This window comes from Carettochelys insculpta, chromosome 11 (genome assembly GCF_033958435.1).
Source record: "Carettochelys insculpta isolate YL-2023 chromosome 11, ASM3395843v1, whole genome shotgun sequence".
Lineage (NCBI taxonomy): Eukaryota > Metazoa > Chordata > Testudines > Carettochelyidae > Carettochelys > Carettochelys insculpta.
In genome coordinates, this window is record NC_134147.1 from 31,849,864 (window position 1) to 31,873,826 (window position 23,963).

Genomic DNA, 23,963 nt, shown 5'->3' on the forward strand with positions numbered 1-23,963 from the left:
AAGAACCATACGCACCCAATGATTTGTGACGCGATACATATTTACTGCAGGACATTCACAAACTTTACATACTTTATCCAGTGTTTTGAGATAGATATTATTTTCTGTTTAGATATCAGCTGTTTAATTTTGGGCTTTTAGGCATTCACTGTTGATCAAAAGCAATCAGGAGAGGTTTGGTTTTTTTTACTTTGCAATTATAATTTCAGGTGCCTCAAAGAAACCCTTAAAGAACCACATGCAGCTCTGGAGCAGCAGGCTGCAGACCCTGGGCTAGATGATCAGGCACTAAAAGCAGCTCATGAATTGTCAGCTCACATTCTAACTCTTGATTGCAAAAAACAAACAAAAAATCCCCCTACTTCAGGTAGAATTTTCGAATCTGGGGAGACTTTCATTTGGGTGAAGATATTTAATTTGTAATGTTATTGATTGGCCTGTACAGTCATTCCAAGGCTCCATCTTAAAAATGTGATTGAGGTTGAAAGAATGACTCCCTGTAAAATGAGACTCTGTAACTTTTTTCTTTTTTTCATTGACTCAGCAAATTCAGTTTAGCTGAACATCTCTGGATATGCACCGCAAAAGAGAGTGCCCCACATATGCATATCTCTTGAGTTGTTCTCTGGTTTCCCTCCAGCAATATTTTCTGTGCTCTTTATGATGATTAGCTCACTCTGGCTGCCTGTCTGAGCTTGGATGCCTTGCTTGGCAGAACATGAGCGATCCTGTCTAGTGTATGCCACTTTCAAATGTGTGCCTCCCAGGTTCTGAACTCTGAGTGAACTGCATATAAATGTCTGCAGCGTGAGAGAAGGATATTAATGATGTGTACTTCCAGTGCAGCTCTGCAGTTGAAATTCCTTACCTTTGTCTCCACTGTTTGTCTCTGTCTCTGTCTGACAGCCTCAGCTGTGAAGTATTTTTATTTGCAAGTACATCTTCTTCCCAAGATATTGCCAGTGTCATTCTGTTCATAGGCCAAGGAACTTCAGCTCTCTGCATAGACACATGGAGCTCTACCTGTTTAATTTCTAGCCCTGTACAGTGCCTCTCTTCACCAGGGTCACACTTCTTCCACTGTAGCCGAGAAGTTGTTGCTTTTGCTGCTAAGTTAGTAAATCCTATTTACTCTGTATTACTAAACCCTGTTTAATCTACTTACTCTGACTGTGGCATTCAGGGTTTCATTATTTTATGCACATGGCGTAGATTGAGTTACCATTCAGTAGTTGTAAGATTCCATTGGTGGCTTTCAAGACATTGCTGTGTCCTCTATCAAGGATACCTGCCCTAGCAGGCGCAGTGTGTGATCAGTGGGTTCAACAATGTGCATATGCTCTGTGAGCTGGAAGCAATGGTGGGTTGTTGTATGTGCATCTACTGCTGGCTGGTGTCCTAACTGGAGCCTTGGGGAAGCTATTCATTTGCCCACATGGAGCATGGGCGTTGCATTGCGTATGCTGGAATGATGCCCTGTAAAATTCAAGCCATGTCAGTGGTGGTAGTTATTTGCCTCTGTAAAGAGCCTAGTAATAATCAGCATTTTGCTGATCAAGTCGTTGGAGACTAATGGTGCATCAGTGATACAATCAGTGGCCTCAGTTATACATATGCATGTATACACCCCTGAGACTGTCCCCCAATTAAGAATACAGGAGGCAAGCCCAGGTCTCTGAGCTGCTCTGCAGGGTAGTTTCGATGAGCAAGAACCAGTCTTCCGCCCTTAAACACAATAGGTGACACAATCATTTGCATTTAGTGTTTGACCCAGCTCTAAAATCTGCCTGTATCTAAAATATCCTTAATAGAAATTATGTTATTGTCCACGTGAGGTGGTCTTGGAGTCTGACAAGGTGGAGTAAATCTGTGTCGGATCTCTTAACTATGGCCCCGTGTGTAGGCTGATCAGTGAGCAATCTCCACAGAAGCTTCTATGCTATTTTCTTTTTGAATGGGGAAGGGAAGGAAGATGATTGGGGTTTAAATACGTAATCAGACACAAATGCTGGAGTGTAATAGGCTGGAGCAAAAGCATTAAGCTAGATGTGAAATTGTGAAGTTATTAACAGTGGTTTGTAACCTATCCTTTAAGTCCACTTTGGTACCAAATGACTGGAAGACGGCCAATATAACACCAATATTTAAAAAAGGCTCTAGAGGAGATCCTGGCAATTATAGACTGATAAGTTTAACATCAGTACCAGGCAAATTAGTAGAAACACTAGTAAAGAGTAAAATTGCAAGGCACATAGAAGAGCACGAATTGTTGGGCAAAAGTCAGCATGGTTTCTGCAGAGGGAAGTCGTGTCTAACTAATCTATTAGAATTCTTTGAAGGGGTTAATAAACATGCGGACAAGGGGCACCCAGTGGACATAATATACCTAGATTTCCAGAAAGCCTTTGACACGGTCCCACACCAAAGGCTTTTATGTAAATTAGGTGGTCATGGGATAGGAGGAAAGGTCCTTTCATGGATCGGGAACTGGTTAAAAGACAGAAAACAAAGGGTGGGAATAAATGGTAAATTTTCAAAATGGAGGAGGGTAACTAGTGGTGTTCCCCAGGGCTCAGTCCTGGGACCGATCCTGTTCAACTTGTTCATCAATGATCTAGAAAATGAGGTAAGCAGTGAGGTGGCAAAGTTTGCAGATGACACCAAGTTGTTCAGGATAGTCAAAACCAAAAGGGATTGTGAAGAACTACAAAAAGATCTCAGCAAACTGAGTGATTGGGCAGCAAAATGGCAAATGAAATTTAATGTGGGTAAGTGTAAGGTAATGCATGTTGGAAATAATAACCCAAATTACACGTACTACATGATGGGGTCAAATTTAGCTACGACAGATCAGGAAAGGGATCTTGGAGTTATAGTGGATAGTTCTCTGAAGACATCCACGCAGTGTGCAGCGGCAGTTAGTAAAGCAAATAGGATGTTAGGAATTATTAAAAAAGGGATCGATAATAAGACAAAAGATATCATACTTCCCCTATATAAAACTATGGTACGCCCACATCTTGAGTACTGCGTGCAGATGTGGTCTCCTCACCTCAAAAAAGATATATTGGCATTAGAAAAGGTTCAGAAAAGGGCGACTAAGATGATTAGGGGCTTGGAAAGGGTCCCAATGGGGAGAGGCTAGAGAGACTGGGACTTTTCAGTTTGGAAAAGAGGCGATTGAGGGGCGATATGATAGAGGTATATAAAATCATGAATGGTGTGGAGAAAGTGAATATAGAAAAATTATTTACCTTTTCCCATAATACAAGAACTAGGGGACACCAAATGAAATTGACGGGTAGTAAGTTCAGAACTAATAAAAGGAAATTTTTCTTCACACAGCGCACAGTCAACCTGTGGAACTCCTTGCCCGAGGAGGCTGTGAAGGCCAGGACTCTATTAGGGTTTAAAAAAGAGCTTGATAAATTTTTGCAGGTTAGGTCCATAAATGGCTATTAGCCAGGGATAAAGTATGGTGCCCTAGCCTTCATAACAAGGGCAGGAGATGGATGGCAGGAGATAAATCACTTGATCATTGTCTTCTGTTCTCCTTCTCTGGGGCACCTGGCATTGGCCACTGTCGGCAGATGGGATGCTGGGCTGGATGGACCTTTGGTCTGACCCAGTATGGCCATTCTTATGTTCTTATGTAAGGCATGTGGAGCTGGAGGGAAGGTGGCTGTGGAGAGGAAGGGAGAGCTTTTGAGAGGAACAGATGTGTCTGGTCACGAGACCGCACTGCTTGGCTGAACTGACTTGAGTTGACTTTTGAGACTGAACTTCAACCCTGAGAACTCATTCTTGAGGTGTAAGCACATGATCACTAAACAATGACAGGACGCTAGGGGATTGGTGTTATATGGTAGATAAAGCCATTTTTTTTGTCTTGAAGGAGTGTCTTTTTATATTACCATGGTGAATATTAGTATATTTAATGATCTAATACATTTAATGATTCTTTCATCACAAACAAGCCCTAGGCACTAGATTATAAGGTCCCTCTTAGCTCTCAGACACATCCCAAAAGCCAGCTGCCAATGGAGTTTTCTCTTTGGGATGCTCAAATAAGACTGGAACAATTGTGGACAAAAGGCCAAACCCAGCCCTGCTGTAAGAAGGCTCAATAAAATAACGGTCTGCAGTACCATGGACTAGTAACCTTCATTAACTTTTGTGCCCACAGATAGCAGGGCTGGGTTTAATCTGTATCTCTGGATTTTTATCCATCATGTCACTTTCAATCTTCCTGTCTCTGATAGCATTTGATTTCTCATTTCTCCCTACTTCGTCCATTCACAGAGCTGTTACAATCCATAGTGTTTAATTCCAGTCACTATCCTGAGCTGAAATAGTTTGTTACCACAAACCATTATGTGTTTTGAAGAAATGGCTAGAGGTCACACCAGATTTACGGTCCTGCGATCTTGTGATTGGAGCTAATTCTGTCCTGTTGTTGATGTGCTTCAATCAGGACGGTAAACTGCCTCTCAAAGAGCACAAGAGCCATGCCCCGTGTAACTCTGCAGGGGGTTGTCCCAAACAGCTGTGCAGCAGATTTCTTCTCCAAGGAGAAAGAACGAGTGTCCAGTAGAGGTTGTTCAAAATTTGTGACAGGACCGTTTTTTCCCTGGAAAATGCAGTCTTGTCAAAATTGATGTTTCATGTGAATTTGTTGATACCAAGGAATTTTTAATGGGAACATTTCCAAATGAATTGTCTTGATTTTGTTGTTTTGAAAAAGAAACTTGTTTTCTTTAATTTCCTTTTGACTTGTATTAAATGATTTACATTTATGTATGGTATTTAATATGGATTATATTTTATATTATAATGAAAATGTAATGCACTTCCATGTGGTTGTAGATGACGAAAATTGAATTTTTAGTTCTGATTTGTAGTAAAAACAAAATTCCAGGTGTCTGCATGACCTATGGGATCTTTTCTGAAATGAAAACGGGAACAGCAATAGGCGTAATTCAAATAAGTGAAATAAAAAAGAAAATGACTCTTTCACATATAGCATTCCACAGTTTGCCTGGAATGACAGTCTTTTATTCTGCCTATGCCCAGTCTTTTTCTGAAGCATCAGATTTGGGCAGGATGCTGGACTTCATTGAAATGTCTGATCCTATATGGTGAATATTACATTGCTTGGTGTCCTTACTGGAAAGAAATAAAACTGGTTGCAGAGACTTTGAGAGCCCAAAGGAAGGGTGGAAACCAAAGTTTTTAGAAACTGGAGCAGAGCATCACAAAAATATAGCACAAAGTAAACCTTCATCCCATGTGTACATGGAATGGCTGTGAATCCTTCGGAGACGGGTGATCTCAGTTGTTACTGCAGTTTAAAGTAGTTCATTGCGGGTTCATTAGTTTTGGCAGCCAGATGGAGGCAGGAGTAGCATCTGGCAGATGGACTGAGCAAGCCCTGGAACATACTGTGAAGTCTAATTATTAGTAAGTTCCAAGCAAGTGCAGCTGGAGGGTGCCAATTGCCTGTGTAACTGTAACTGCAGGACTAAGATGGGAACAGGTTGGGGAAAAGGTTAAACCTACTCTCTGTTTTTGTTCTTTCAATGGCATTTTTTTCCCTTTTTCCATGTAAAAAAAAATGTCTTCAAAATCAGAGCTGAAAAATCCCCTTTTAACTGGAATTAGAGGAAGGGAGCTACAAAGGAGGACCAGAGCAGCTTTTTAAATACCACTTTGCAGTCTACTAATCCATCATCTTTCTGTTGTCTGATGGAGACGGAGTCCTGTTTCTGGGGCTTAAATTCAACAGAGTCCAGTAAATATTTTCAAACCTGCAGGCACCCCAGCATGCTTCACAGGGATGAAGCCCTGAGCCTGGGGGCTCCAGGAAATAATCGGTGAGAATTTGAGCCTTGCCAGTTTCCATCAGTGTTCTGAGACATAGAAGTCTGCTGCCAAATAGTGATGGGGATGGCAGTTTTGCCAGCCAGATTAGGTAAAAGGTTTTAATTCCACTCTTTGAAAAATGCAAGTGGAACCCCAAGCTGGAATCAATCCAAGGGAATCTGTAGGGGGTAAGGCTGGGTGCCAGTACAGTCAGTGTACTGTACTTCCGGAAGACCAGCAATCTAGAGGTGAAAGTTTAGCGACTCTTCCCACAATGGATATCAGTAGCAGCTTCTCTCCACTAGTGTTCAGTAGAGAGCTTGTTCTGCCTGAGAAATGGGTTTGGTGTTGGAAGCATAACCAGATTGCTCAGGTCATGCTTTGATCCTATATGCCATCCCTACAGCTACTACAGTTGGGGCTGCTATGAAGCCTACGTTGGAATGAAACCTGAAAGAGTGTGAACATCTTGGGATGAATTTCCATCTTCATTTTCCTCTCAGAACATCATTTGCAGTGTGTCATTTTGGGTGAAGTTGGACAGCAAATAATGTGGCTACTGCATGGACCTTTCAGCTTTGCTTTTCCAGGGACAAAATAAAACTAGACTTATAATATTTTTTCCAGTGAAACTGCTTAAATCACAAGTATGGAAGGATCTTCCTTCCTTGTCAACTTGAGGGATATAATGTGCTTGATCTTTTCCCTTGGCATCCTTTTCCAGCACATCAGTGGGACTTCTTTCCTTTGCAAGGTGAAATGAACAGATTGTGAAGAATTATGGGAGGCTATTGCCACTACTGACAGGAGATTTGGCAAGCAAGTGGTCTAGGATGCTCAGCTTACTACTATGACAAAATTCATGAATTGTGACCATGGAAGTCCAGAAGAGCAGGCTAGAGCATGTACTATCCATCTCTAGCAATATCACTGTGAAAACAAAAACAGTTGGTGCCACCACAGTAATATTGGGTGACTGGAAAAGAAGATCAGAGCGCAGTGTAGTGTAAAGAGCATGCAGTACCTAGAAGTAATTAGAGGAATCTGCCAGACATTTTGAGCAGCCTGAGACTGCGGCGGGCAGAGAGCCTGCCTTGGAGTCCTGGCAGGGCAGGTAATGGATCCTATCGAAGACTTGGTGGGCTGATTTTGCTCGTCCCTGTACCGGAGAGTTACACTGGCTTTTAGTCAAATGTAGGAGAAATAGATAAAGATATCGCAGTCTGTGGCTGGATTACTTGGGTCTCTTTTCCTTTGAAGTGGTGTACTTTTCTGAGCAGTCTGAGGGCAAGTCTGCACTGTGTGACAAAGTCAGCCTAATTTATGCAACTCCAGCTATGTGATACCATAGCTGGAGTCGACATACCTTAGGACAAGTTACCACAAGGTCTGTACTACAGGCATCGATGGGACAAATGTCCTCTAGACTTTCCTAATGCTTCTCATACTGGTGGAGTATTGCAGTCGATGAGAAAGCAATCAGCAGTCAATTGAGTCAATCTTCACTAGACTCACTATATAGACCCCCAGGAAATCGATCGCTGCACCACTGATCCTACAGTAAGCACAGACAAGCCCTGGCAATTGAAGGCTTGGACATGGGACTTCTGTGCCTCAAGTTATCAGTCTCTAAAATGGAAGGAATAATCCTTTCCCACCTCACAAAGGGATTGTTTGAACTAACTGATGTTTATGAAGCACTTTGGGATCACATCTAAACTAGCTTTTTAAAGTACCACATGTTTATGTGAAAAGCAATGAATTGTATAGCGGACACTATATTGCTGGAATTTCCCCCACGCCCTCTATTTTTGGCACAAACTTGCTGTTAAAATTGCCATTATTCATCACTTTGTTAATAGCTAAGTGGAGCATGAGGTTTCGCAAATTTAGACACAGAAATTATAAGTCTGCCTCATTGGCCGACTGAAATTATGCCAGGTTGGTGCGTGGGGGGAAAAGAGTTGAATGCCAAATGTGTGTAGTTAGAAACCCTCTCAGCAAACTGACTGGTGTCTGCTTCCTAGACAGTTAGGGATACCAGACTAGGCAGGCATAAGTTCAGCATAAGACTCTGAGGGGCCATTATCAGAATTCTCATGCTGTGATGTGTTGGTCATGAACATAGATGACATACATTTGGCTTTATTGCTATATCAGGCAAACTGCTATGACTTGCACATTTTGCTGTATAGAGGTTGCATCGTGTTACTGATGTGTAATTCTCCCCTTGTAGGCTGTGTCTACACGTGCCCCAAACTTCGAAATGGCCATGCAAATGGCCATTTCGAAGTTTACTAATGAAGCGCTGAAATGCATATTCAGCGCTTCATTAGCATGCGGGCGGCAGCGGCGCTTCGAAATTGACGAGCCTTGCCGCCGCGCGGCGCGTCCAGACGGGGCTCCTTTTCGAAAGGGCCCTGCCTACTTCGAAGTCCCCTTATTCCCATGAGCTCATGGGAATAAGGGGACTTCGAAGAAGGTGGCGTCCTTTCGAAAAGGAGCCCCGTCTGGACGCGACGCGCGGCGGCAAGGCTCGTCAATTTCGAAGCGCCGCTGCCGCCCGCATGCTAATGAAGCGCTGAATATGCATTTCAGCGCTTCATTAGTAAACTTCGAAATGGCCATGCAAATGGCCATTTCGAAGTTTGGGGCACGTGTAGACACAGCCGTAGGCACACATTTCTAAAGGCATTAATATCATTACAGCAGTGGTTCCTAAACTCAAGGGTATGCCCCTGATGTGGTGGGGCCTAGGCCAACCCCTATGGAGTGAGGAGAGAGCCCCACTCCAGTACCAGCTCTACTCTGGTTCTTTTCCAGCCATGGCTCCCACTTGTGGCCCCAGCGTCAGCCACTGGTCAGGATTTTGCTGGCTACCCTGGCTTTGGCATCTGGCCTGACTCCATTCCCGCCGAAGGGGCATGGACTGAATAAGAGGTACTTGACCTTGAAAAGTATGGGATGACTATTACAAAGTACTGCAAATCTAATGCACAGATTAACATAAGGACCAGTCTGATCTTTGGGATGGACTTGGGTTTCTGTCTCAGTAGATGCTCACTGGAGGAGGGAAAGGGAAGAAATTGCTGGCTGCATAAAACAGATTATAGGTAAAGATGTCTCTGTACATCTAAGCATAACCTTGTCACTGGTGTTGCTGATCAGAAGAACTGCAGTCCATGGATAATGCTTCTCTTTTATTGTCTGGGGGCAACTGGGGGGATAGTAAATAAGGATAAAGCTCTGAGTGGGAAGCTTAGAAAATCTGAATTGCTCAGCTTGTGGAGATACTTAACTATATATATTAGGCAGGGTTGGAGTTCCTATGTTGGGGAAGATATTTGAATCAACAGCCTCTTTCCTGAATTACTTTTTTTTTAAATATATAGATTCATGGTCCAGAATCCTTATTGGCCTTTAGCAATATTGTCCATGCCAAGCATTTAAAAATCCTCAGTTGGACCTTCCCATACACATAAGGTTTGCTTCCAAATTAAGAGGTTAGTTTACACCAGTGTTGGGGTTCTTTCTGTCTTGCTGTTTGTCTTCTGGGTGTACCCTGGACACCTTGTCAGGCTTTTCTCCATAACCATGGTGGCTGGAATATTAAGGAAAACTGAGATTCTCACAGAATTACCTGCATCCAAGAGCTGGGGCCTTAAGAAAAATGATGCTTATTGTGGGACTTGCATTGAAATCATGAGACTTGGCAGTGGTGTCCTGGATACTGACACAATACTTCAAGCATCAGTCCTGCTTCTAAATGTTAACTTTTTATGTTTATTTGTAGAGTGCCTACCACTGTGAAGCTTGGGGCCATGTAGTGCTCCTGTAAGGCACATAATTAATAAAAGTAATGAGGTCTGTGATGTAAAAATATGATAGAAGCCCCCTTCTAGAAATATTTCCATGCAAAAACAAAAGGTTCTTGTCACAAGGGTGTGCCTTCCATTGCCTCCTGCTGCTAGGGGACTGTGGCTTACGAAGCCTAGATTTCCTCCTCCCCCCTGGGTTTTCAGAGTTTTCTAGGGGTTGTGTTGCTCAGACCTCTAGCTGGGCTATGCTCAAAATTCAGTTCCCTGTTAACAAAAGTCCTAACAAACCATTTCAGCTCTAAGCTCCAGTTCTTAACTGGGAAATCAGAAGGCAAGTTGCTCTGCTGTTCTGCATTCAGTCCTCTGGTTTGGGGGTGTCAGTGGGCAAACCCCTCTTCTGTCTTCTCTGTGTTCTTTTAGGGATCTCCAGCTCTGATTCTCCCTGATCCTTTAAATCCCCAGACGCTGCCCTGCCCTGTCATGTGGCCAAATGGGGAGCATACTTGGTAGATGTATTTCAGTCATCTAAAAGTGTGTACATGAGAAGAGAATAAGAACTTAATGTGAGAGAAAAGTTCAGCAACTCCCAAATTTTATTAGTCTCAATGTTTAAAAAATGTGTTGTGTAGTTGATTGGTGAAACATCAAAATGACATGCCAGTATGCCACAAACCCAGACTAAAGGCTACCTCTCCACCAATGCAAGAGTGTTCCTAAAAAGCGTACAAGCTGGCATTCCAGCATTATATTTTGAATTTGATTTTCAGATGCACATCTTGTGTGTTGGGTGTTGACCGCTCTGGATGCTTTTTGAAATTGCTGAGCAGCATCTACATTACATTCCCCTTTAGAGGAGGAATGCAAATGAGGGAAATTGAAAATGCCTATGAAGCACTGATTATGCAAATGAAGCATGAGATTTGTAAATTTTGCACAATTGCATTTCTTGAAGAGACTTTTCTGAAAGCAAAACCAGCTGTGTAGACGGGGTTCCTTCAGGGAAAAAAAATCTCATTTTCGAAAGAACCCTTCTTACTGAAATAAAATAGGAAGAAGGGTTATTTTGATAATGGGGTTTTTTATCCAAAGGAACTCCCATTTACACAGCTGTTTTTTACTTTTGAAAAAGTCACTTCTGGAAATGCGATTGTGCAAGATTATGCAAATGAAGCACAATATTTGTAAATCAGCACTTCATTTGCATTTTCAATCTCCTTCATTTGCATTCCTCCTCCGAAAGGGGGATGTCGTGTAGCCATAGCCTTGGTCTCACGCTCTACTTTTATTTGGGATTTTCTCTCTTTTAAAAAGCAGTGGTTCTCTGGAGCTGCCCTTGTCCGGGTTCTAGGATTTGGGAACTTCTGCTTCTCACTGTTACATTTTGTGTTCCTATGCAGTGTGCAGCCACAGACCTGAGGAGCCTGTGGATGCTGGTAACATGAGATGTAATGAACAACTATCCCTTCAACAGATCTACACAGCTGAGGCTTCACATTCATTTATCTCTGGGTATAATAAATGCATCCAGTGAAGTAACACCTTTATGGATATTTGTTCTGAGACTTCACATTTCTAATCAGCTGTGCACAGCCAGAACAGCTTGAATCCAGAACACATGCTATGAATGGAAATCAAGTAGTTAATCAAACACTGCCATGGCTGTAGTGAAGATGACATGGTGGAGTTCAGAACTGTTTTGTTAGGCAGAAGGGATAGTAGCAGATTTACTCAGTGAAATATGACTATGTCAATATCATTGTTGGTATCCACTTGTGTATTAAATGCCTTTTTGAATTGTTCATGTTTCCCCAGGAAGGATCAACACCTTCTTTCCCCGGTGAATTGCTGGTATCTGGTTTTGACCCAGACTCGGCGCGAGAGTAGAGACCATGCTACCCTGAATGACATCTTCATGAACAATGTCATTGTCCGCCTCTCACAGATCAGTGAAGATGTCATCAGGCTCTTTAAGAAGGTAAGCAAAGCAAAGGGTAGTTTTTGTTAGGGAGTTGTCCTTGTGTTACTCTGAAAAAACTAACTTCCAATGAGATTGTGCGCAGAGTAGAGATCCACTAGGAGAGTGACAGTTTGAACATGCTTCCAGTGAACATATTTTGGGAGTGAGTTCAGCTCTGAAGTGGGGCTATTAAAACTTGCTGTGATGATGTGATCTGAATTTCTTAGATGAAAAATGCCAAGCTCTTAAAGTATACTGGAAATATTGTGGACTTGTGCAATGTAATATGTCTTGCTTTTGTGGGAATTAAAGAAACCTACAGTGAAATTTCAGGTTTATTGAAGTAAATGGGAGTTCTGCCAAGAAGTCGAGTGATGGGCTATGTCTCTTGTTTGTGGAAAGTGTCTGAGAAATGGAGGAATCTTGGAATTGAGACTCCCCAGTTTTTTCTAGATTCCAGGTCAAAACTTTCTTCAGTGCATCCATTGAACCAGTCCCAGGTACAAATGCATGCTGCTCTTGTTTGACAGCCTTTTGTGGAGCTTCTGATTGGAGCGCAAGTGTAGTATCTTCTTTTCACCACTGTGTGGCTGGCTAATTGCTTGTGTGTGAAAAGGATCAGTTCCTTGCTCCTAAAGTCTCCTCTCACTTTTAACTTAAGAGTTATTGTACTGGGCTGGCATTGCTCTAATCCCTATTTGGCTTAGGCTGGGTTTGAGGTTTCAGGCTGGTTATGGCATGAAGGTTAGGATTCAGGTTTAGACAGCTGGACATGACATTTTCAAAACGTCAAGCTGGAGTTGGGAGATTTCAGCCCAACAGTAATTTCATTGGATCAAATAATGATTTTGTGAACGTTCTGGCATCCGGCGTGGGAGAAATCTGGTGGGATGAGCAATTATAATTAAACTTCTCCTGTCCTGGACCAAAAATCTCATTAAATCAGGCCATTTATATGATATTTCATCCACCTTGGGGTATAAACTGTAACACTTCTGATTCTGGATCTGACCTAGAACTGAAACCATAAGGGCAAGTTTGGTTCTCATGGCCTAAAATTGAACATCCTTCTTTTCTGCCCCATAACTTCCTTGCTATGTAAAAGGGCTTGAATTCAAGGATCCAGGTTTTTACCCAATTCAGACTTAAGGAGGACTCAAAAGAAACTGTTTGCATTTTACTTCCAAATATTTCTGTTCCTCCAAGTTATTTCCAGTGTGCATCTTCGGATGGCATACCTCATTTTAAACCCCAGTAACAAACGTCTGTGTTTGAATGGTGACTAGATGAGGGCCTAAGGTTTAAAATTCCAATCTCTTTCTAGGCCAAGGTGCTAAAATATTTTGTTGGCCAGGCAATGTTACAGTTTTTAACTCAGAAGTACAATTCTTATTTTGTGTAGGAATTGTTGCTCCATTTCCCACTTTCCAGTCCTTTTTCTGACAGAATTAAAGTAGCAGTGACTCCATCTGCAGCCTGTCAAAGCCAGCACCTGCTTTTAATCAGGAGGAGGATGCACAGTTGACTTGTGGGGTTGCGATTTCTCTTGCATTTGTCCCTTGAGGTTTAAATCGCAGTAGGACTCACATGTCCCTAGAAGTAATGACAAGCTAAATCACTGAAAAGGGTTATTGTTTGTCATCATTTGCCATTAAAGTATATTGAGAGGCTGACAATTTAGAGAATAAGCTTTACATTTTAACTCGCTGTGTACCATTCCAGACAAAAGCTTCAGAACTGAGTTGTTGTGGGTCTTCACTTTTGTCAGTGTTTTGATGAGGTAGTTCAGGCACAGATAATATGAATTGGAGCATGTAAAAAATGAGAAATCTAAAATATCTATTAGATCATCCAATCTAGCCCTGTGACCCACAAAAGATTGTTCCCTAGACTGTATTTCCCAGTATTGGGTGCAATGTGATTTTAAATGTCTCAACCGAAGGAACTTCCACTCTTTAATCTGGGGAGAGCATGTCATAGGCTATATTAATAGATCAGCATCATGCAAATAGGCCAGCACCAGAAGGGTTAAAGGCATCCTTAGTTGTTCTTCAGCTGTTTAGGTTTTGCTGTAGATTGCTCTTTGATGGTAAATTAGAGTAACATTTGTTTTCAAGATGTCGCTCTGAATTCCCCCAGTGCAGGATTTATTAATGGATTGTGACATTCTGTCAGTGAATAGAGGACCGAGAAGGATTTGTGACCTTCTCCCATTGCAAATGTATATTGAATTCTCATTATGTAAACATAAACTATTGCAGTAAAGCGAGAGATGCATAACTGGAGAGCTATCAGGACATGCATAATTGAGTTGCATTTGATCAGCACAGTGCTAATTTGTAAACAAAGGTTCTGAAAGGTGCTGAGTTCCTTCACCTCACACTGACATCAGTTTAGCTCCCATCTTGATCATCAGCCAGTAGATTGTGCTGCTGTTTGAATGTTCTCTACTGAAGTTCTTTATCCTTCCAATGGCAGATAGGTTTCTGCATGGCTGGCCCAAGGGGCAGCCCACTGGCTAATCCATGCCAGAGGGAAATGATATCTTTGCATGGACTAAGCTGGCATTTAAAATGTTGGAGTAGGCAAGATTTCAGAGTGCCACAAAAGGCCCATTTTCACTGCCAACTTGGCATAAAAGCTCACAATGACTATGGGGGAAAGGGAAGTAAAATCTCTGAGAAGGTTTGGATTCTCAATTTGGGGCTAAGATTTAGGTTAATTTTTACTTTATCTGAACTGCTTTGTGTTTTCCTAGTAAAAATAATTTAATAAAGGTTCATGGGTAGGGTGGTGCAGAGTCAGTTTTCATATCAAATACAACCTTTATCAGGGGATTATATCCTGCCCCTGCCTTGGGATTGGCTTGGTCTTAGAAGCCTCTTTCATCTCTCCCTACTGTGCTCCTATGATGCTTCTTTTTGTCACTTCCTCTGATGATGGTATCTGATTTCACTGCATGTCTCTGAACTCTGGAGTCTTCTGGAGAAGTTTAATAGCTCACTTTCTTATATTTATGGCACAGCCTGTTTTCCTACTCTACCGTGGAGCCAGTTTCATTCTAACCTTTTTTTCTTGCCATGATGTTGTCAGGGAGAAGGGTAATTTGGATGGCTCCAGTGAGGCTCCATCGTTCCTCTGAAGATGTGACTCTTTAATTCTGGTCGATGGCCTCTCAGTGCATTGCCATGCAGTAGCTAGCACTGTTGTTCTTGGTAACATTAAAAATCTGTGTAATTCTGTCAGGCTTTTCTCTCTCCTGTTCTCTACACTTGGAAATCTTCCTCTGACTGAAAGCACTGGCAGATTTATTAGCCTTGAATGGTGAAGAGAAACTGCTTTGAAATTCCCTTTCCCAATTCTCCTTTCTGTTTGCGTATGTGATGGGTTTTGTTTCTTTTCCTCCTTACCGGGAATTACGAACCTGGAAAAAAACCCAGGTGCACGCTGCTCTCCTTGGGGAGCTGGGAGACTGTGTTGGTTATATAAATCAGTTTGTTTTGCGCTTCAGGGACAAGGATGATTCCAAGCATCTTGGCTTTTGATGAGGCTTGAAGCAGCGGAAAATAATGAGCTTTTCTGCAGCTGGGATCTGAACTTCCCTTGCCATTGGGCATTTTAGTGAGAGCCAAGGTAAACCAATGAGTTTAAAATTTTAAGTTGGTGGAAGTCAACATATTTCCATTAAATTAATGGAACTACAGAAGTTGTATGTCAGCAAGGTATATTAGTTTATATTTGGCTTGACATGTTTTGAGGGAAAGCACAGAAATTACTATGAAAATCCTTTTGTCATCGAAACGAGAAGTCACATTTCTTTGCAAGCCATTATTATTCTAAAAAAGGCCCCAATAAGCAGAAATCCCATTAGCATTCTACTATAATGTCCTGGCACTATAGCTTTCAAAGAAAAAGGAAAATGGGAAAAGAGTAAAGAAATTTAAAGCAAAAGTAAAAAAGAAAATGAGGAAAGGTTTAAAGAAAATTAACCAACCAGCTTCAAAAAGGAGAGACCAAAATTGAAGTGTTGAGGGACGAGTAAAGACCAGAAAAGCGTGTGTGTGGAAGCGGGGGGGAGAGTAAAGAATCTTCCTATGCCTAATAAACTTCTGGTGGTAATCCTCAGTTTTCCTAGATCCCTGTAAAATATCTCACCTATCTATAGTGCTAATTATTATTTTTCCCTAACTTTTTGGAAATGGCTGCAGTCTGTTTGCTCAAGCTTTCCCGAGAAACTCAATTTGAGGCAAATCTCAAGCATCGCACATTTGAGCCCAAACAGTAAAAGGTTGCCAGTTATTTTCCATTGAAAAGAAGAGTTCAAATATAGAAGGTATGAGGCGACCTTTGCAATATTACCTGTAATATAGTACTTTGGGCCATTACTGTACAATAAAAGAGTTTTTAATGGAGCGTTGATTTCCTTGGAGCATTACCAGGTAGAGAGAATTACTCTTCATCTGTAAATAAAGTCCATTGTGAGCTATCTTGTGGTGGAAGCACCATTACTTCTCTTCCTCCATCCACTTGCCATCCCCTGTTCATTGGCTTCAGATGACATTGAATCATTATATTGTGACACTTGCATCAGGTCTCAACATGGTACAGTCATTTGGGATGGTATAAAATGGCTGCCATGCGCTTGCTTTGCAAAGGAAAGCTGTAATCCCATTATGGATGTTCGAAAAGGGCTAATCAGTATGTCTCCTCTCTGTAATAGGTGGCACAGATTTCACCCAACTATAACCCACCCCCTGTATTTGAATTTTATTGCAGTAATTAATTCAGGGTCGGGCAATAATTTGGTAAGTTGTCATGGGCTGCACCTTTCTCTGGTGTTAATAGAGAGGGTGTGGGGTCCGTGGGGCAGAGTGTGGGTTTAGGAGTCTGCTTTGGCAGGAGCCTGGGGTGCAGGGGGAGGTTTGGATGCAGGAAGGAGGGGGTGCCAGGTGTCGCTCTTGCCAGGAGACATTTACCCTACGTGGCTCCTAGCCAGTGGCACAGCTGGGTGCTTAGGCAGGTGGCCTGCTCAAAGCTGAGAGCTGCTGGGACAAGTGTGTCTCTGCATCCTCTTGCGGGGAGAGGAACAGTGGGGTGCCACATGCTGCCTGTGTTCTCAAGCACTGCCAGCACAGCTCCCATTGGCCATTGTGAGCTGTGAGGATGGTGCTGGGGGTAGGGGCAGTGTGTGGAGACCTGCTGCTCCCCTGCCCCCAACAGGCATGTAGAGATTTTCTTGGAGCATTACCAGGTAGAGAGAATTACTCTTCATCTGTAAATAAAGTCCATTGTGAGCCATGAGAGCCCTGCTGGGCCTGTTGGATGTTAGCAGCCTGGGGTGTCATGGTGTGCTGGATCCAAATATTTGTTGGTCTGGACTTGGCCCAGGAGCTATATTTTACCTCCCTTTCCCCTGCCCCCCGCTGGAAGTAGGCGAACTTTGTCCTCCTTCACTCAGCAGTGCATTAGAATCTGGGTTGAACCTCCTTCCACAATCCTTACAGAGCCTGCTAGCTACCCATTTGAGCTGAGACCCATATCAGGTGACTTTCTCGCACCTATGGCCGCTTTGCCTTTCTCCTGTGGGCCTGGTAATCCACAGCCATGGCCCTGGTTATAATCTTCACAATAGTTTACTGCAATATTAATACCCAAGCCAAAGGCCTTTCATTAGTTATGCTATGGCTGGGTAGTGTTGTACTGATGACTATTTTATGGTGAAGGAAAAGCCCAGAGGGACATTAAATGTGTCTTGAGATCTTTATGAAAAGACCCGGTAATGATATTGCTTTTCTTGTTGCAATTGTCTGTTAAAGTTACAATGACAAAGGGCAATTGCTCTCTAGTGGATGTGTTTTCAGGAGGTGAAATCTATCAGGTCTCCAAAGCACAGTGGTAGAGTGGCTTACGGTCCAGCCCGTTGCCTGCTGACCACAGCTGGTTGAAATTTTCACAAAGGAAAATTTTCCCATTGGAAACAACTGATGTATCGAAATCGCATTCCCAAAATCACGCATTCCCAAAAGTCAGATGGAAGTCAGGCAAGTTCTGCCTGATTTCCAGACAGCGGAGCTACTTGCGTCCTTGGCAGCCTGCCCTGCAAGCAGAGGGGAAACCAAGAGCTTGGGAGCCCTGGACCCTCAGATCACAGCTGTGTGGCAGTCACTGGAGCTAACAGGGCTTTGAGGATCCCCAGCACAGTGGTTGGCTGTTCCAGAATCAGCACCCTTGGGGATTCCAGTTCCTCAGCAGCCCCTGGCTGCAAGTCCAGCAGCTGGGTCCCCAACTCCCCAGGTAACCTGGGAATCAGACAATAAATCATCCCTAAATAGGATTTTTCAGAATTGTATCCTGCTATTTATTTTATTCCTCCCAATCCAGACAATTTTCCTTTCCCCAGAGTTGAATTTTCTCATGTCAGGAATATTTTATTTTCCAGCCAGCTCTGATGCTGAACACTGAGTCCAAACAGAAACACTGAATACATACAATACACATATCCCAGTGAGTGCCACTGCTAGGACGGTGATGTGCAACGTGTGTCAGCCATTTCAAAAGTATCCTGTGTGATTATTTCCATTTTCGCGTCTCTAATTGTGAGACATGATTTTATTTTTCTATTACTTGTGCCACTGGTGGTGTTTCTAATAACTAAAATCTTTCCCTGTACAAGAAGCATTTGCAAGCATGGGCAATGTTAGATTAAAACCAAACCATAAAAAGGAACTCTTTCATTTTATCTTTTTATCCTGTGATCCTTTTAAAAGCTCAGAGGCTGCTGTTTTCCTACCCAGACAGAAGTGGCTGCGTTTCAGTGTGTACATGACTTTGGGGTCTGACTATACAAAAACAGGTTTTATTGATGGGTGGCTTTTCAAAAGGTTTTGGTTCAGGTAATAAAGTAAGAATTAGAGATGAAATAAACCTTTTGGATCAGGCAGTCCATCCCCTGGCTGATGAGGGTTTATGCCCAAAAGTATAAGTTTGAGTTGATTGTCATTAGGAGGCTATTCTACAGTTTCCAAATGTGCCTTAACCTGAACCTTCAGTTTAGGAGTTGCAAACCTGAGCTGGATTCTTTCTTATGAGGCTTCTGTTTCTTCCTTTTTTGACTGAAGCTGAAAATGCGGTGAGAAATACCTATCTCACTGTATTTCAGTGCATCTGGTTCATGACGGAAGCTGGAGGACATGCAGGGGGAAATGGAAAAACAGATGGCAGAGGGGAAGTGTTTTCTGAACATTTCATCACCTTTTGGAATGGAGGGCTATCTGTGGCTCTAGAAATGAGCCAGTGTTTGAAGGACTCTAATCTGCTTGGTTCATTTTACTAATCTGTGGGAGGTATAGGCAGTATCAGGAGGTTTAAGGGCAGAGGAGCCAGGCACTCCTGAATTCTTACCCTGATTCTGAGAATGGCCATCAGTGATAAGGTGAGGTCTGTTATCCTCTCTACATCAGCTTCCCAGCCACTCATATGAAGGCAGTAATGTTTACCTCTGCTGTATGAGATGCAACAGTCAGCTCATTCATGTATAAAACACATTTTTGTTAGGTAAGAGCCATCAAGCCAAACACCCACTTGGCTCCGAGACAAGCTATGAACTGTGAGCGTCCCTATTTGAGAAGCATGGAATCTCCATGGCAGCATCCCTCCTTCCGCTGGGTTCACTGGAGTCTTTCTTGAGGTGCTTGGGTGGAGGGTGTGGGTTTTTTTTCCCTCATCTCCTCCTCCCAAGCAGTCCAAAGTCAGATTGTCCTTTAAATGTGTTCCCTGTGGACAGTGGTTCAGGGTCACCCCAAAGGGAAATGGCCTAAAGGGGAAACTCTGCAGAGGCAGGTGTATGGGTGGGTCGTCAGATATCCTTAAGGCATTGTAGAAACAAGGGACCTCTGTTTGGCCATCCCTGGCTTCTTGCTTATCTGCATATGTAGAGATGAGCTCCCCTCCTAATCCATGAGGGAGCTGAACCCCAACTTTGAGGTAAACAGAGAGAGGAGGCACTGCTAAGGGAATCATCCCATTTTTCTAGGCTTCTACTCAAGCTTGTTTAACATAAGAGACGATCTGGGCCCGACCTTTTTGCTACTGCAGGCCACCAGTTACCTCCCTCCAAACCATTTGTGGACCCTCATCAAAGTCAATTCTATTTTCTATGATCATTTTTATTTATCTTTTATTTTCCACGGATCCTCTGCAATACCCTTGCAGACCCCAGATTGGGAACCATTGATCTGGGCCATTATTAGTATTACTGATAGTCTCTGAATTTATTGCCTTCCAAAAACTGTTACTGAAGATCATCCAATCTGATCTCCTGTCCGTACAAATCGTTGTCCCCACTTTAACCTGAGCACATTGTTTCGATAGATGCCAATGATGGTTGCTCTTGTATGCGGGGGAAAAAGCGCTACAGGTGCAGAACCACAGAAGAGGTTCTGTTCCTCCTACCCAGGAAATAAACCTGCTGTTTTGTTTTGTTAAGACAGAGTGCAGGAAAAATATGTAACAGACACACTCACATAGCTGTGTTGGAAATAATAGTACTATGTTATTCCCTGAGCTGAGATGTAATTACTTGCCCTGACGGTGAAGTGAATTCAGTTATGTTGTGTACTGCAAAGTTCTGGGCAGAAACCTAATGAGGATGTGATGTCTGCAAATAAGGAAGTTACTTTGTTTTTTTTTTAAACACTCACTCTCTGTGTTATGGGATCTGTGCTGCCACTTGCTGTGCTTTTATTTTCCTTTCCCCCCTCTTACAACAGCAGTGATTTTAACAAGGGATGCTAAACAGAACCTATCTTGTGCTCTTGCACTTTCTCTCTCTCTCTCTAACTGCTTTCTAATATGAATGGAAGGCATAAATCAGGCAGCCAATTTAAAGGTTAGATTTTTTCAGATCGTGCTGGCAAATTGGAACGTGGTGCCTGACATTTTGACTTCATCTCCTCATAAATATCTATGTGCCATTTTTCTGGTGTTTAGAAGAGAGAGAGAGTGAACTCTAAAGTGATTTGAGTGTCCTTTGGCTTCTTGCCTAGCTGCAACTGGGAAAGGCTCTAGCACTGTGAACCAGAGAGCCATGGTCTTTAAGATCCTGACCCTTTACCCCAACCACCAGGGCTTTCCAGACAGTGTAGAGCCAGCAAACAGCATAATCTATATGCACTAGGAGTAGGTTTGTGGATGTTGGAGGGAAAGGAGCCTATTAGGTATCTAGGGGACTTGACAGCACAGTTCAAATTAGAGCAGTCTCAAGGGCTAGAGATGACTCTGGTTCACAGAAACATCCAGAATCTGGCAAGTGCAGATAAAGTATTGGTAGCTGAGCCAATTTTTAAACGTGCTGCAGAACTGCAGCTTTATTATCTTCAGTGGAATTTGCAGGTCAGCAGCATTTCGGAAAAACAGGACATATATATTTAGCTGCATTCAAGAGCCTAATTTTAGGTTCCCAGGTTTGAAAATTATGGCCTGGCTGACTTGCCCGCAGTCACAGAGGAAGTCAGAGGCAGAAGCAAGAGCTGAATCCAGAAACTGAGTGGCTTGTTTCAGCGTCGTAACCACAAGACCACCCATCCCCATTTAGTTTGGAAGGGGTTTGGTTCAGGGGTTGTGGCTCAGCAGCTGCTAAAGATAGTAAAGATAAAAGATAACTGCAAAAGATCGTCATCTCAACTCCTCCAAACTTGTAGTATTTGGAGCTTGAATTTTGGGTTAGGTCTATCACTGGGAAAGACCAAGTAGTTGAAATACTTGGTGTCTGGGTTTTAGCTGAGAGTAAAACCAAACTTTGTTAACTCTATATTAGTGAAAAACTAGTGCTAAGGTTTTCAAGAACAGCTAGGTATTTTCACTGCCTAACTTAAAACACCTTAAACAAACTTGATTTTCAGAAGGCAAGAGATACTTAGCTCCTTCTGAAAATCCAGTCTGTTTAAGGTTTCCAAGTTCAGACACCCATAAAACCAAAGCACAGCAAGTTCCTGTTCTCTCTTGAGAATTGCATTTTATTCTTATCTGAAATATTGAGTTAAATTGCAGACTGTTCATTGGCTATCTCCTCTGCTTCAGCCTGTGTACTCAAGACTAACTTTTAGAAACCTACGCTTAAACTTTGGATGTGTGTGGTTTACCTATGCAGCTTTAATTACAGGTCTCTTGTCTGATGTGGGTTTCCTTAGGTAAAGCTGTCCAACCAGCAGGCTCGTAAAATGTTGCTCAGGTTAACTGCATGCACAAAAATACAGTGAGTTGTCTGAGGAACTTGAAAACTAACTCCTTAGTAGTTGGGAGGGGGTGTCTATGCTTATTTTAAACCTGCCTTCAAATTATAATGAATGTGCCAAGGCCAAAACCGGTTCACAGAGAGATTTTGGGTGTTAATTACAAGGGAAACAGGAAAGCAATGGATGCACTTGTGCAGTAACATCCAGCCGCTGGATTTTTAAGTAGGTTTTGACTTGATTTGCAGCCAAGGATGAATGATTAGCAGATACCCAAGAAATGCTTTCTCCTGTGAAATGCAGTATTCATGTTTTGGGAGCTCAGAGGCTAAATTGTGATTAAAATCTACGTCTCCTTGCCTGGCAAAATAAAAAGAAAATGTCGATATCATGATTTCAGCACCATGGGAGAATAGGAAAAATTCCCATGAAATTTTAAGTTAACAATGGACTATCCTCCCTAAGCTTTCTAAAGTGTTGCCAGTGCTGCAGTGGAAACAGAGGCCTATGTGTCAATGAGGTGCTTACTTTTGTAGTGTAATGAGTATTTTGACTGATGCTCAAGACAGACCTTGGCCCATCCAAAGTGAAATGAAGGAAGGGCTGAGGGGCTATGACAGATATTCCAAGACTAGGTGCAATCCTGTTGGCTTCTGCATGCCAAGCAGGATCGTTAGTTGAAAGAGGGATTTCCCAAGCCACCTATCAAAGGTACCCCAACCAGCACATGGTGTTTGTGACTCTGCAGGTTGCACAATGCCATTGGTGCTGAAGCAAAAACCTTGCATGTTTGGGAGTTCTTTGCTGCTAGGCATGCTATCTTTCCTGACCATTTGATCTCATTAATGATGTGATAGTGATTTTTACAGCAGTTATCCTTGGTAGCCAGGTGAAATTGCCATATTGGAAATTACATGGTTCTAGTCTCAATTCTCAATGTACTTCCAAATGTATGGAGGATTCTTCAGTATGCAGTATTGCAATATTTTGCTAAGCCTCTACTGTGCTTCTCCCAAGAGTTGGCTGCGTTTGTGTGGTGGGTTAAGTGATACATTTGTATTAGTTTAGATCATAGATAAATAGTTAAGGTAAATTTGGGGTTGCTTCAGGATGAAAAGTGCCAAATGAACATAAAGGTACAAAACACCATTGCAGTTATTCAGTTGACCCAGCTGTCCTTCTACTTTCCTGTCCCCTAACTCTGGACAGAACCTCTATGATGAGCAAGAAGAGCAACAAGAAAAATGATAGACCCACAGCATTCAGTGTTGAGTGGAATGAGCTATTAGCCAAATTGTATTACTTATAAATGCCTTTTCGTGGCTCTGGATTCCAATGCGAAGAAATTGCACCAAAGCCCTGACTCTGTGAGATGCGGAGTGCCTCCTGCTGGAGCGGGAATGCCCTCAGCACTCACTGAACACAGAGGGAGCTGAGGCTGCACAGAACTTTGCAGAGTCAGAGACCTTACGAGATTTTTTTTCATTGAGCTGTATAGGCATCGGTGGTAAGAGGCAAATGTAAACCTGGAATGAGAAGATCAGTAATTGAGAGTGCAACATGCACATACAGTGTTGTTCACATCTACATTTATGGATTTTAATTTAGGATTTATTTAAAAAATGGAAATAAAAATCTTGATTGATTTTGTGCTGACATTCTAGGTGCAGTAAAAGCAGAAAACATCTATGTTTTGATTTTAAAAGTTATAAATGTAAGAAACAGAGTCCCGTGGATTGGCAGCCTACTTGGTGGTGGTATTTCAGTTTCTGAATTAGGAAGGACATTGGAAAAGATGTGTAGAAGTGTTGTAAATAAAGCCCCCGGGGCATTCCCCACACCTTAGGGTAACTTAATTTTGTGTGTGTGGTTTTGCTAGTCTTTAAAGTGCTACTTGACTGCTTTTTGTTTTGATTGTGTGTGTGTGTATAATGCAGTTAAATTTGACACATATGGTTGGTGCTAGAGTAGAGCAAAGGATGGAAAATCCTGCCTAAGAAGCAATAGAAGCAACAGAAGACACATGGGGAGAGGGGCAGACTATATTTTTAAAAAGGCATTGCCAGGAACCTGTTACACTGCCAAAATCTATCCACT

The 23,963-nt window shown here is 42.5% G+C and overlaps 1 protein-coding gene across 1 annotated transcript in view; it reads left to right on the forward strand.

Moving 5' to 3' along the window:
* SRGAP3 (SLIT-ROBO Rho GTPase activating protein 3) overlaps positions 1-23,963 on the forward strand; it is a 246,744-nt gene that overhangs the window by 134,675 nt on the left and 88,106 nt on the right. Inside the window, exon 3 of the mRNA XM_075005212.1 lies at positions 11,493-11,655. Within this exon, the coding sequence (XP_074861313.1) occupies positions 11,493-11,655 (163 nt within the window). The remainder of the gene's footprint in view (positions 1-11,492; positions 11,656-23,963) is intronic.